This window comes from Delphinus delphis, chromosome 2 (genome assembly GCF_949987515.2).
Source record: "Delphinus delphis chromosome 2, mDelDel1.2, whole genome shotgun sequence".
Lineage (NCBI taxonomy): Eukaryota > Metazoa > Chordata > Mammalia > Artiodactyla > Delphinidae > Delphinus > Delphinus delphis.
Window position 1 is genome coordinate 157,732,023 of NC_082684.1, and position 13,967 is coordinate 157,745,989.

General features: G+C 45.3%; 1 protein-coding gene across 4 annotated transcripts in view; it reads left to right on the forward strand.

The window, feature by feature from the left end:
* CELF2 (CUGBP Elav-like family member 2) overlaps positions 1 to 13,967 on the forward strand; it is an 829,766-nt gene that overhangs the window by 764,742 nt on the left and 51,057 nt on the right. For all 4 annotated transcript variants that reach the window (XM_060006033.1, XM_060006031.1, XM_060006029.1 and 1 more), the window contains 2 exons: positions 3,237 to 3,395; positions 7,556 to 7,619. In XM_060006033.1, coding sequence (XP_059862016.1) covers positions 3,237 to 3,395; positions 7,556 to 7,619 — 223 coding nt within the window. The remainder of the gene's footprint in view (positions 1 to 3,236; positions 3,396 to 7,555; positions 7,620 to 13,967) is intronic.

Sequence of the window (13,967 nt, forward strand, 5' to 3'; positions counted from 1 at the left end):
ATCCTTTGGGAGTGCATGTTCTGCTGTATTATGTAAACTGTATCTTTGTGTATGGGTGATCTTTTCTGGAGGTGGCTTTGTAGTGTTACCTGAAGTTAACGTTTTTCATCTTTTGAAAAAAAAATTGTTTTCAGTTTTATTTAATGTGCCAAAAAGTTCTTTATTGATCGTTTGAGCTTCTTTTTTGCCTCCACTCTTGGGGGGGGTTTAATTTTTTTTTTGTTCATTTGTTTGTTTTTTGCAATGCTGCATCTCCCGAAGCATGCCGGGAGCTTAGTGATCTTTACGGGTCTTGTTTTGTGGGCAACCTTTCTCTAGGGAGCCAAAGGGTGGGTGGAAGCGGGGGGTAAAGAGTGTGCATGGCATTGTCATTAAGTGTTTACTGTACTTTTCTGAGTTTTGATATCAGCATTGCAAAGCCTATTGTCTTTTTCGAACTTCCTTTTGACTTCAATATTCCTAACATATCTTATATAATCACTGTGTTTTCCTTTCAGTGCAATGCATTTTTAAGACACTCACACCCCCCTACGTGAAGGCAAGCTCAGGTGAAAATCGGCCACAATAAGAGAGAATTAGCAGGATTTGAAATGTCTAGGAATCCAATCTTGAACAACATGCAGTCACACACGTGATCATGTTTTTGTCCCCTCCCCCTACCCTTTCCCTTACCTTGGGGAGCTCCATTATCGGGGATCAGCCTGGTTTCCAGCTTCATATCAGTCTGGAGATGAAATGAAAGTACTGTTAAGAAAAAGGAAGTCTTGACCTGTATTTATTATCTTCCATATATATGTGTTTCATTCTTAAAGATTTTTATTTCCTGTAATTGAGTGATTTGTACCTAAATTGGTCTCACCTTAGATGATTTTGTAACCTCAATTCTTTCAGCTCTGTTGGAAACATTGCCACCCCAGTTCCTTCACCCAGGGCCCCCCGCCCGAGTGGGGGGTCTGTGTTCTCCTGGGTCCCTACGGAAGGAGAGCACGAGAAAATACAGCAGAACTGGGTATGAACCCGAACCAAGAAAATAACAGGCTCTCAGAGTGAAAAGAATTTGCTGTAGAGAATGGGGCATATTTATTCTCCAGAAATCCTTGATCCTTTGTTAATACTGCTATTATCAGAAATCAGATCTGATGCACTTGTTTTTAAATCTGGACATCCATGCTTAATCAGAGGAGCCCTCAGACACTTAAATTTCTTGTTTAATTCAAAAATATTGACATTTAAACAGAAGATTACATATTATGCAGTCTCATTACACTTGTACCACTGCAGTTTGTTTTCTTTTTTTGAATTAATTACATTATTTTCAGGACTCTGGCTTACATCTTCCACCAAGATGTATGATCTAAGAGATGTGAATTCAAAACGATGTCACTGTTAAAGTTTAAAAGAACATGTTATTTTAAAAATCATTCATCTTTATATGGTACCTTGATTTTCCCACTTTCCTCCAATCTCTCCCCACCCTGTTTTCCCCTTTCATGGTTTATACAAGTCATTTTTGAACTATAATCATTGGCCTGATTTTCTGCTTTTATATCATTTTTTGGTATTTAAGGAAGAAAAAAGCCAACCGTAAATGAACTGTTAGGAAGAGATGCTATAATTTGTTATGGGACAAATTTGATACAATAACAACCCTTTCCAGGCAAAACCCTTGCTGTCTGTAATTTCCATCTTCAGAGTGGTTTTGCTGTCTTTAAAGTGATGAAACGCTGAAACACGGAGCAGATGAAGAACAATGAAGTATAGATTTTTTAAACGGTGGAAACATTAGTTTTATGCAGTTTACTGACTCTTAACATCTGTGCCATGACTGTGACTCCCAGAGCTGAAGACCAGTCTGCTGGAGGTTCAACACCCAGTCACCTCACTTTTCTCACATGTTGGGGGGTAACAGCAGGCATGATAGCTTCACGTATGCATAGTTCCATCCCCAGTAGCTACCCAACGTGATAAGAAAAAAATGCAACTCTGTTTTCTAGGAGAAAGAAAAATAACCCAAAGGGAAGGGAAAAGCTCATTTAAATAGGAATATTAAATTTCTGGGAGGAGAAGAGAGAGGTCTGTTATCATGCTGAGTTTCAATAAAAAGTGGGGTTTTTTTTAATCGCTTGGGTAGAATTAACTTCTTTTTATCTCAGCAAAATTTCACAGCCTTAATTGTGATGGGATGTTTAGCAAGCTAAACAGAGAGGGAAGAGAGTTGGTTTCTGCTGAGTCTTTGCCAAGTGGCGAATGTCGAAAAGCTGCTTTCGAAAGGAAGTCCTCCTGCCTGAGGTGTCAGGCCCTTACTTTCCCTAACGATTTTCTCCGTATCAGACATGAACTGGTCCTGTTATATAACCCTTGGCCATTTCTCACTCACTACCTCTGCTCCTGCCTTTTAAAGGAAACGAACACAGAAGCTCCTAGAACAGCGAGACTGATTAGGAAAAGAAGCTAAGTAGACATCGCCTCCTGCCATTTGAGATGCGTCTCCTTGGACTAGACTGCTTCTGATATTTTCTTTTTGATTTGTTGTAGCTCCTGGGATTCAGCTAGAGTAGATGTGGTACAGAAGGAGGAGAACCCCTTCTGAAAACATGGGGACAGTGACACTGGTCCATGCCCGTGTCCTCTGAAAATCTCCTTCCTTCATCCATGTTCCTAAAATGAAACCCACTTCTCCCGATTATATTACTGGGTCGATATGATTCCTACAGTTCCAAAGTTCAAAAATACTTAACATTGGAAAGAGTGGGAAAAAAAGACGTGAGCGACAGGCATGTTCATTCCCATTACAACATTTCGTTCCCCTCCTTTGTCCCCTGCTCACACGCGGAAACAGGCAGACACACCAGGACAAGTCCATCTTTCAGACAAGCGAACCGTGAAGCTTAATTAAAGGACAATGATAAGGTCTCTTGTCTCTGAGGAGGCCCTGGGATGGTGGAAGGAAGACCCATGAAGAGAGAAGGAGAGGCAGTGTAATAATCAGAGCACGAGCACAGATGGCTTCATCGACCACCAGAGCCCCAAAGACACCAGTGACAGGATCTGGACTTTTCTGTTGATGGTACTATTCAGAGAAGAAGAAGGACCATCAAACCATTTAAAAACGAGGCCAGACCATCCCCTGTGCTGCAGAATAGTTCAGAAAGCTAGGCCCCGAGCTGACTGAGTGTCCTGAGCGGAGTGGGCCAGGCTGTAACCCCCTCTCCACTTTCCGCTGTGTCTGACCACAGGGCTGCTCTTCACCGATTGTGGTGAAGTTCGCTGACACTCAGAAGGACAAGGAGCAAAGGCGTCTCCAGCAGCAGCTGGCGCAGCAGATGCAGCAGCTCAACACTGCCACCTGGGGGAACCTGACGGGTCTGGGCGGCCTCACCCCGCAGTACCTGGCGGTAAGTTCTTGGGGGGGCGTGGGGGGAGCATGTGGTCCCCAGGAGAGAGGAGCACACCCAGTGGGGCTCTTACAGGCTCCTTGTCCCCTAAGTGCACCAAAAGCTCGTCTGCGACATTATGAATGCCGGGAAATTCCTGAAATCAGCATCGATGAAGAATATTTTTCCAGGTGAAGCTGATGAGCATAGGAACAGGACTCTTCTTTCTAGCCGCATGGAGGCTGAGCGGGGTCCCACAGGGCTGAGTGTCTAACCAGCGTTTCCGCACAAACTCCAGCCTTGGCAGGGGTGCGGCATGCGTGATAGGTGATGACTTAACGGCGCTGAGGCAGCCGTGGTTGGCTCTCTCACCACCTCCCTGCTCGGTCCATTCCACATCAGGACCTCGGATGGAACTTTCCTTCACTGGGTCCTCCCCGTGGAGCGATGTCAACTAAATTCAGATGTTTCTTCATCTATTTGAAACCCAAAACTCAGATCCTGTTTCAGGCCAAATAGACCCAATTCTTCAGCCCTTACATTTCATTGTTTCTAAACTTTCCACCTCCTTGTTTTTTTCTGTTGTGCTGCCTGTTTTACTTTGCCCGTGTCTTTATTAAAATGCCATAATCAGAATGCGAGACAGTTCCTCCCAGGAAGATCCACACAGCATGAGCAGTGACCCCTGTTGTGGACTTTAAAATATCTTAATGTAGCTGAGAGCAATGGAAGGCAGCTCGTACTCCTCTAAGGTTTTATTTATTTTTACTTGAACTACTGCTAAAGCGTGCTACTCTACCCCCCTTTTCTGCTTTGGAACCTAAATGCTGGACTACACATTATTAATATAATGTCATAGTGTGCCTTTGGACCTTTTATTCTAGCCTGTGTGTGTGTGTGTGTGTGTCTGTCCGTCCGTCCGTCCTAATTCTCTCCTGACATTTGAACTGTCCCTCTCAGGATTGTATGACCCATTCCGTACTTTGTAGCAGAACCAATACTGTTCTGTAAAAGAGTCCTTCCTGTGACCTTGAAAGGTAAGATCACCGTGCTTCTGCAAGTGAGGAAAGGGAGAGGCTTAAGGGAGAAAGGGGCAGGGGATAAACTGGGAGACTGGGATTGACCTACACACACTACTATATATAAAACAGATAATTAATAAGGACCTACTGTATAGCACAGGGAACTCTACTCAATACACTCACTGTATTGGCCTATATGGGGAAAATATCTAAAAAAGAGTGGATATATGTATATGTATAACTTAATCACTTTACACCTGAAACCAACACAATGTTGTCAATCAACTGTACTCCAATAAAAATTTTAAAAAGGTTATGTAACTTTACCCAAGGTCATGACACTGGTGGTCAAGCAGGATTTCAGCCCTCCATGGGTTCTCTCCATCCGGCGGGGCTGCTTCTCCAAGGACAGATGTGACTCACATTCCTCTTTTATCCACCCCACCCCACTGCCTGTTGGTGTCTGCCATGTAATTGCTACTCAAGACATGCCTGGATGTCTTGCTGGAGAAGCGTGCCTCTCCTGTCTTCCCCTGAGTTATTAATACAAGCAGTGACCAAGTTTGCTGCCACCTTCTAGCCATTTCTCCATCTTATCCACAAAGAGATAAGAGATGAGAGATTTCATCACATGTCTTGCTGAAATCTATCTGTGCTTGCCATATCTTTTTCTTGGTCTATCGGTCTAGAAACTTCATGAGAAAAAAAAATGAGTCTAGCTGAACAATCATTTGTTTTTCACAAACGTGTGTTTCTCAGTTGTTCACAGATCATCGCCTTAAGTACAAGAATTTCTATCAGAGATTGACGTCAGGCTCACCTTTTCGTAGTTTCTAAGAATCCAGCTTCCTGCTCCACCATGTCTGAAAACCAAGACACACGTGCCTAGCCCTGGTCTTCTCGACCATCTCCCATGCCCCAGGGCTCACAGAAATCTCTGGCACATGTTTCTTTGATCACATCTGAAAATTCTTTCTGAATCCTGAAAGAGAATTCATCCCCACCTCATTGATAAGAACGTGTTCTTACACGCTCTGAACTACGTTTTCCCCTACCGAGGGCTTCCATTCTTTCTCTGCCAAGTTTGCTCTACCCCTTTCGATCGGAAGCCCATTTCTCTGAAAAGACCCTTGGCCTTTAAGGCATCTCCTGCCTCTGTGTTGAGGGTAGATTCTGACTGTGGCTCACCAAAGAGTGGTTGTCAGTAGGAAGAATCCACGGAAGTAGTTTAATGACACTCCAGGTATTGCCACTTACTAATCAGTAAAGATTATTAATTCCTCAGAGTATCTTCAAAGCTCATTGACCTTGACTAAACTTTAATTTTTTTTAATATCTAATATAGGAGAGAGTAAGGGCTTGCAACCACAAGAGAATGGGAAACCCAAGAAATCAAACCAAGATAAGGGATTTCTCTCTGTCAAAACAGATAATTCCTAGCTTCTTCCTCTTTCTCATTCTGTGTGTCTGTGTGTGTCTGTGTGTAATGTCTAGGTAGTATACTACCCTGAGTCGAGAAGGATGAATGAAAGTTGCAGACGTATGTCTGGGAACTGTTCATGTTTGTTTTTGTCTTTTTTTTTTTTATTTTATTTATTTTTTGGTTGCATTGGGTCCTCGTTGCTGCGTGTGGGTTTTCTCTAGTCGCAGTGAGCGGGCTTCTCATTTGCGGTGGCTTGTTGTGGAGCACAGGCTCGAGGCGTGTGGGTTTCAGTAGTTGCAGCACATGGGCTTCAGCAGTTGTGGCACATGGGCTCAGTAATTGTGGCCACGGGCTTAGTTGCTCTGCAGCATGTGGGATCTTCCTGGACCAGGGATCAAACCTGTGCCCACTGCATTGGCAGGTGGGTTCTTAACTATTGTGCCACCAGGGAAGGCCCACAGCTGTTCATGTTAATCCCCATAGGGATTACGTTAATCATCGTAACTAAGACACGTTGAATCAGCCACCGCTATTCCACTCTCCTTGGTGCTTTTAAGTCAATTGCTAGATGCCCATTTCTGAGTCACATCCAGTTGTAGAGTTTCCTTCCTCTTAAGCTGAGGAGACCTACCATTACCTGGAGGAATGGCAGTGCTCTCCGTTAGGTTTCGCAGCACTCCAAACAAATTCTGAGAGCTTATTTTTTAAATAGTGAATTCATCTGGTTCCTCCTAAGCTCATAGTACCATAGCAGTTTTTTAATAATAAATTTGGTGAATCTGTGCTTTTAGCATCCATGGACTTTTGAGTATAGGAGATAACTCCACACTTGCCCCCAGGTACAAACTGCGGCTGTATTGATCAACCAAAAGGAGAATATCAATAAGCCCAGTCAAACAGTATAGCACCTAAGTTAACCTATAATTCAATTGATGTGGACGAATAAAGGAGTGCTTTCGAACAGTAACCACATGCCTTTACCTTGTGGTACCCACCGTTTCTATGTGGGGGATTAAATGTATTTTTGGAAGCTCTAGGAACAAAATACAGAGACCTTTTCACAGCTGTCTTCATTTCTTTTTTAAAAGATGCTGATGTATTTATAATGCATAGCATCAACATACATAGCACCAGATACTTGTGAGTTCTGACAAGTAGTATGTTGCTCTCTGCCAACGAAGACCATCTTAAAATGGGTGACCGTTGTCTTGGTCATGAAGTCATGACAGTGACTCTGGCTGCAGATACGTACACTTACGTCTGTAGGTATTACAGTGACTTCTCTGTTAGCCCAAGAGTCAGTGAATCTATACCTCTCTAATGAAGGTTGTAGGACACTGAGCTGTGAAGGAAAGCGGAGGAGACCTAGGGATGGACCGCGATTGACAGAGATGAGTTACGGGAACTACTAGGCTCCAGAGAGAGAGCATTAGTCACGCCATGTTGGTTCCCACAGATTTAACACCTGGTTGTTAAAAAGTAAATTGATGAATTGTTTTAAGGCAGCTACGTTATTGAGTTTCCCCAGTGTCTGTGTTTTTTAATAAAGATTAGACATTGACATGGATTTATAGCCCCAACTCTCGGAACCTTCAGCCCATTAACAGGCAGCAGCAACCAACTATGTAAATGTAAAGGGAACTGGACGTGCCCTCAGTGGACTTGGGGAGTTCCCTTGACAGTACACTTCCAAGCTCCACTTCATTTTGACAGTACCTTTCTCTTTTCTTTTGCAGCTTCTGCAGCAGGCCACCTCCTCCAGCAACCTGGGTGCATTCAGTGGCATTCAGCAAATGGCTGGTAAGTCATGAAGCGAGCCTTGCCTTTTGACCGTGCTGTTGTCTGAATTGGGGATGGGTTCAGAAGCTGGGGAAAAGACGAACAAAGGGTAACTACCGGTCCTAGTTGCTTTCTGGCTTAGGTGTTAAAATTAGAGTCAGCTGCTCAGAAGTTGATCTTCTAACTCTGGCATCTCCAACAGTTATGAGAAAATTTGGGGGGCTGAGAATTCCTGCACAGTACCCTCCACAGTTGTGTTTATTATTTTTTTTTAATGGGTTTGCCGGCTGGGGGATTTCCAACAAGATTCCTATATCCAGGGCAGCTGCCATGATTGACATCCCTCTAGAATTTTAATAATAGGCAGTCAATAAGAGTGTTTTGACCTTCGTAATGAAAGTCAGGCTTGCAGGCCTATCTCTGATACCGTTTGCAGTCCCTTGATAACCACAGACAATTAACAGGGTGCCTTTTTTTTTTTTTAACTTCAGAACCCCAGTTGACAGAATTGCGCATCAGAATCTTTTATGGGAAAGTAGAATCTTCGTTCTTGAGCAAAATCAAAGTGGGACTGGATTTGAAAGCCGGCTCATGAAGGATTTCTTTTTATTATGAGCTGTGTCAGTAGTAACTGAGGGGCAGTGATTAGTGAAAGGTCAGTCCTGCTGTGTCACCTTCCAGGCTCACATCCTAACCCACACCACGGGGCCAGGGAAGGCAGCCCGCACGATGAATCAGAGCACAGGTGCCAGGAACCTGCCGCGAGGAGCAGTGAGGAAGCTTCTTCCTTGCTTGATTCCGAAAAGATAGGGGAGCGCAGGCAAGGAGAACAGACTTGGGGCGTATTAGAATCGAGCACAGTTTGTTTTCACCAAGGACACCCTGAGTCAATGAAATGAACCCAGGATGTACAGAATAAAAGGCTGATTTCCTTATTTGTCACTATGAAAACTCCTTTTTTCTTTTTTTTTTTTTTTCCCCTCCCACATGCATATCCTTGTGGGTTTTTTTTTTCCTTGTTTCATTTTGAATGGACCTGGAGACACTGGAACGAGCACACGCAGATTTCTGTTCCTGTATGTCCAGTTGTTGTCAGCCCAGCCTTTTGTGGTGGCCTCCAGGGTTAATATAACTTGTCTGATGGGACATACTCGCCTACAGCAAAAACAATGCTCAGTTACCCGTGGGGCTTTAAATCTGGTACCCCCAGCTTGTTCTATTGTAATAACACTTTTAGATTATTGTGGGAAAAAAATACATGTTAAAATAATAAGTAGTGAAACCATTCAGCAGAATGTTGACGAATACATTTGGGGAAGCTGGCCTTGGAGCTGAGCATTGCCTTGAACAGTTGATTTATTTTTAGTTCTGTGAAGGGGATTGGAGAGACAGCACTAAAATATTCAGAGAGTTTTCTACGTTTTAAAAAGAGAAAACCTTCCAGATTGCAAGCTCTGAAAGAAATGCTGAGATGTGTTGCATTTTCCGCCAGTGCAAGATTTGGTTTTCTTCTAATCGAAGGGACCCACCCAGATCCAGAATTAGAGTCTTTCCTTAGAGGAAGCCTCAGGCTCTCCCGTTCCCACAGTTGAATTATGCAGAGAAGGTCACTGGGTCCTGAGGCTATTGCCAGGCATGTTTTCTCGGGTGGACGGTGCGCCTTGTCACTCTTCGTTAGGCCACAGGCGCCCGTGGCTCGCCAGGTCAGGTCAGGATGGTAGCATCTGCACGCCGTGTGCTCATTTAAAAATGGAGGGTATCTGGGAATCACCTGAGAAGGTGCATGGGGCAGATGGCTAATTTAAAGGTGGTCTGTGAATGCGCTTGGCTCTCCAAAATACCCCTTTCTCGAACCTTTGGCATTAAATTCAGCACCGAGGCTGCCCAAGCTGTGCATTCGAAGGCCGAGTGGCCCATTTTCCACTGTCACCTCGAGTAGTGAGGACCAAGGACATGGATGTCAGGGTTCTGTCTGCTTGGCCGTTTCTATAACAAGTATCCTTCATTCCTGTGGAGAATCAGGTCTCATCTTCCCAAGTGTTGGAAGCATCGTGGTTTGGGCTATTTTTTTCAACCAAGTGCTCTTGGCCCCCTGCTCTTTATCTTCTCCCAAGAGTAGGGCTTAACTTTTGTCAGCGCCAGTCACCTAAGCCAGTCTCAGAAAGTGGGTGGGTCATAGAGGCCCCTTCTTGGAGGACGTTTCCCCAGAGCACCGACTTGTGGGACGGAGGGCCCCTCTTCCGCATTCCCCTAAAAAGCCTCTCTTCCTTCCCCCGCTCCCTCACCTCTGAATCACCGATGCTCCGAGAGGGCGTGGCCTCAGCCCTCACTCCTCTAAGGGGCACTTGTGACTGTTTTGCGTGGATGAGTAAGTAAATTTATAAGTGTTGGATACAGTCCCAATGAAGCTTAAGTGAAATACCTGGTTTTTTAATTAAGAAATTTGACTTTAGCCTGATTTCTAAGCCACAGACCATTACACAACCTAACGACTGTATCTTCATGAACGAGTTGTCAGAGACTTGGGATCAGCGAGTTGGTACAGCGTCATACGTGTCACACAGCCCGTGGTATTGACATACACGGTGGAAGCAACACGAAGGAGCCCGAGAGGTGGCTCATCCCAAAGCACCCCTGGGTGTACGATGCTGGTAAATTGAGTGAGATTGTGGCAGAGAGAGCGGGCACCTCCACAATGCAGATGCCACGTTCATGTCCTCCAGGGCCAGAGAATAAACTCCACGTGGAAAATTCGAGTACTGCAGCTGAGAGCACCATCACCAAAGAGTGAGATATCATTTCGGAAAACGAGCACTGTGCTGTGAACAGCTCTCAGAACAGAGTGGTCTGTCCTTCAGGAAATTGAGGTGTCTCACTAGAGTCTAAAATGTCTCATTTGAATGAGTAAACATTTTCCGTTTGAGGAGAAAATAAAAGAAAGCTGGAAAAAAACAGAAAAAAAAAAATTAGGAGGAGACAAGTTCCTAAGTACTTACATCAATAAAATTGAATGAGACATCAACTATACTTCTTTTTTCAAAAAAACACCACCATTTTCCTTTCAAACTGAAAATAACTTCAGGCATGTTTTATGATTTTATAAAAGGGAACCTTTACTAAATCTGAAATTTAAAAAGCAGAAAATAGATTAGTAAGGATAAAATTTTTATAAGCTGACTGCATTTATGTGCATTCTTCAAGTCGATTGATTTCACTTTCCCTCTCATAACTTCTGATAAAAATGTGTCCATTTCTCACTCAACTGTCGTATTCCATGAATTTCTGAAATCTCAAAAACGTGGGGTCTGTGTTCAGGCCAAGGGTCTGGATTTTTCCTGAAGAAGAAGGAATTAAGGGGAAAGTGGCTTTCCGGTTTTCCACTTATTTATGACAACTGTCATCTCAAAAAAGCATCGTGTTAGCAAAACAAGGGCAGTATTGCACAAGTTTGTTTTTCACAGAGCTTCTTGAAATAATCATGGGGTTTATCCTCACAGCACAGCCAAGGACAAAACCACTACTTGTTACTACGTAACAGTTGGGAAAACTGAAGTACAAAAAGTTCGAATAAGTTCTGTGAGCCCAAGGACCAGGAAATGGTATTCTATGGGTTAGGATACAGAATTCCCAAATATCATCACGCTTTATGAGATAGGGACCGTTAGCATCCCGTTTTACAGGTGGGGCAACCGAGGCAGAGAGAAGTTAATTAACAAACTTGCCCAGAGTCACTAAGCTAATCAGTGGCAGATCCACATTACAAACCGATCCAAACCCCGAGCTCCCTTTGGCCCCCAAGATGGTCACACAGCGCTCCGCGTCTCCACAGATCCAGGTATGTTCTGTCAGCATGAGCCTGGGTGACTGGTCTGCACAAAGGGTTGAAGAGGCCAAATAACAAACGACTCTGAGCCATCGATAAACAATGCAGGAGGACCCCCAAACTGCTCAAAAAGCAGCAATTGTGAGTCAGCCCCAGGAACACCTCCTCCTTTCGCTCTGGACAACATTCCAAATTTATTAAGAGGGGGTTGTTTTTTGTCAGGGGAAGTATTTTTCAAGGGTGAGGGGTTGTTAGTAAGAGATTACAGAGATTAAGAAGCGATGGCCAAAGAAGAGCATCTTGTGATAAACAAGGGAAAACTGCTTCCCTTAGACTTCTGATATTCAGGAAAGCTGGTAGTAATTCGCTTCCAGAATATCTGGCCTAAGTTTCCAAAGTCACAGTGAAATCATAGAGGGCACATATTTTCCCAGAACAACAACATCGCAACTACTTTACCTGTTGGAGATCCCCTCCCAGCAAAGGCGGGCTTGGAATGTCTGTGACGAGCGGAGAAGAGGGAAGAAGACTTCAGCAAAAACTGTGCATTGGAGGCTGAGAACCTCACGTCAGGGACACACTTGGGAGGTGTGCAAACTGGACCCACGAAGACCCCGAGTTCTTCCCACAGCCAAGCAGCCTCCTCAACCCACACTTCCTGCGAAAAGTGCTAACAGGCCTTCTGAGAATGTGCCATTACCACCCCCATCTGTCACTTTTTAACAGACCTGATTGGCAAGCGCTTGTAACAACTGACATCTGTTCTCGCTCATTGAAATGCAGATTTATGGTAATTGCTCCGAACAATAAGACAGAATTACCTAAGGTGAACATTAAATTAAATTTTCATGCTCTTCTCCTTATAAATAATTTTTTTTTTAATCTTAAGTTTCAAGTAGGCATAATGTGCATCTGTTTGGTACATAATTTCCTTGTTTGGAGAAGGGTTTTCTTTTCCCGAGTAATGAGTGAAAAGTTGAAGCCCTGTATTCCCCCAATTTTTTTTTTTTCTTTTTTTTTTTAGCCCTCTCGATCTCGGCACACTGTCGGATTTCCTAAAACTCGTTTAAGTGTTTTGCATTTCTCGTCACCCAGATTGTTGCCCCTGGTTTGACGGGTGCCCATCCGAGCAGCGTGCTTTGTGAGGTTAAATGGGGGTGGTTTTCTTCTCAGAGAAGAGCTATTTGCCAAACCAGAATCAGCATCACACACCCACACACACCCCACGCCTCCCATCCGGTGCCCTTTCAGGATCCTTGTGTGGGAGGAGCCGCGATGAGATGGGCTGGTGGGTGGAAAAGCAGAGGCGCTGTGGAAGGAACGGAGGAGGATGACAGGACAGGGTGTGCTCACAACAGAAACAGACGGAGAAACAACCAGAAATGTGAATTCAAAGTCAGCAGAGGCAGACACCCCCTTTCAGACAGCCTGGGGGGCCCAGGACTGGCCGGGCCCTGGTGGGTAACTCTGCCCGTCCAGGGGCTGAGTCTGCAGCAACTGGAGGTCTGGAGAGATGGTGTTGTGGGTACCCGGAGAGCCTGGTACAGTTGAGGAGGTAGCGGATGAAGCTCAGGGTGTGTCCCCACGAAGCTTCCGAGCCGCTTTCCCAGCGTGGGACAGACGCCTTTCCCAGCAGCAGCGTGGCCCCCAAACCCCTTCCCTAAATGGGAGGGGAGGGGAGGGGCGGGGAGATGTCCACGCTACAGGTGAGGAGCCTCTGGCTCTGGGAACATCCGGGGCGGGAAGAGACAAAGCATCCGTCACGGAGGACGTGCGCTGCTGTCGGTGAAGAGTCCAGAGATTCTGCCCCACGAAAGTTGCCCAGGCTCTCACGGAACCCCAGATGCACCCCTGTGATGTGCCGATGTTAGCAGTGCTTAGAAGGCCCGGGAGTGGTGCAGGGGTGTCCTCCCGGGGACGGTTTCTTTCTGGGGGGATGGACTAGAGAATGGGCTTCGGGCCTCCACCTGGCCGGACAGAAGGACCCCGTGCAGGGAACAGGTGCCTCTGTGGCCCCATGGCCCACGTCCAGGCGCATCGAGACCCACGGGAGGTGGGCAGGCGCACCTGTCGAGTCCCCACGTGCGTGCTGCCCCCTAGTTTCCTAGCTCCAGCCTTGGCATGGGACCTGCCCTGGTGTCAGCCACCAGCTTACATGTTCTTGGAGACTCTCTAGTTGGTTTTGTTTTCTTTTGTTAGCTTGACTGTGTATAGGTTCTGAGGGGGAGAAAGAGCCATCTTCTTTCATCCTTTTCCTGCATTCTCTGCGCCATCACTCCCGAGCTCTGATCTCTTCTCGATTCCTCTTGTCGCCACCACCAACCCCAGGCCTCTTTGTTCGATGGTTTTCTACCAGGACTCACATGCATCACTTTTAGTCTATCTAGAGGCGTTGGAAGTCCTCCAGCTTCTTAGGATCTGCTGCCAGAAAAGTGCATCCATTATACACATGCTTTTTCATAAAACTTCAGGGAGCTCAGAGACACCCCCCCCCATATCTCATCAGGGGAGAGCTCCAGGGAGGAGCCCCTGAGCTAAGTGACAAC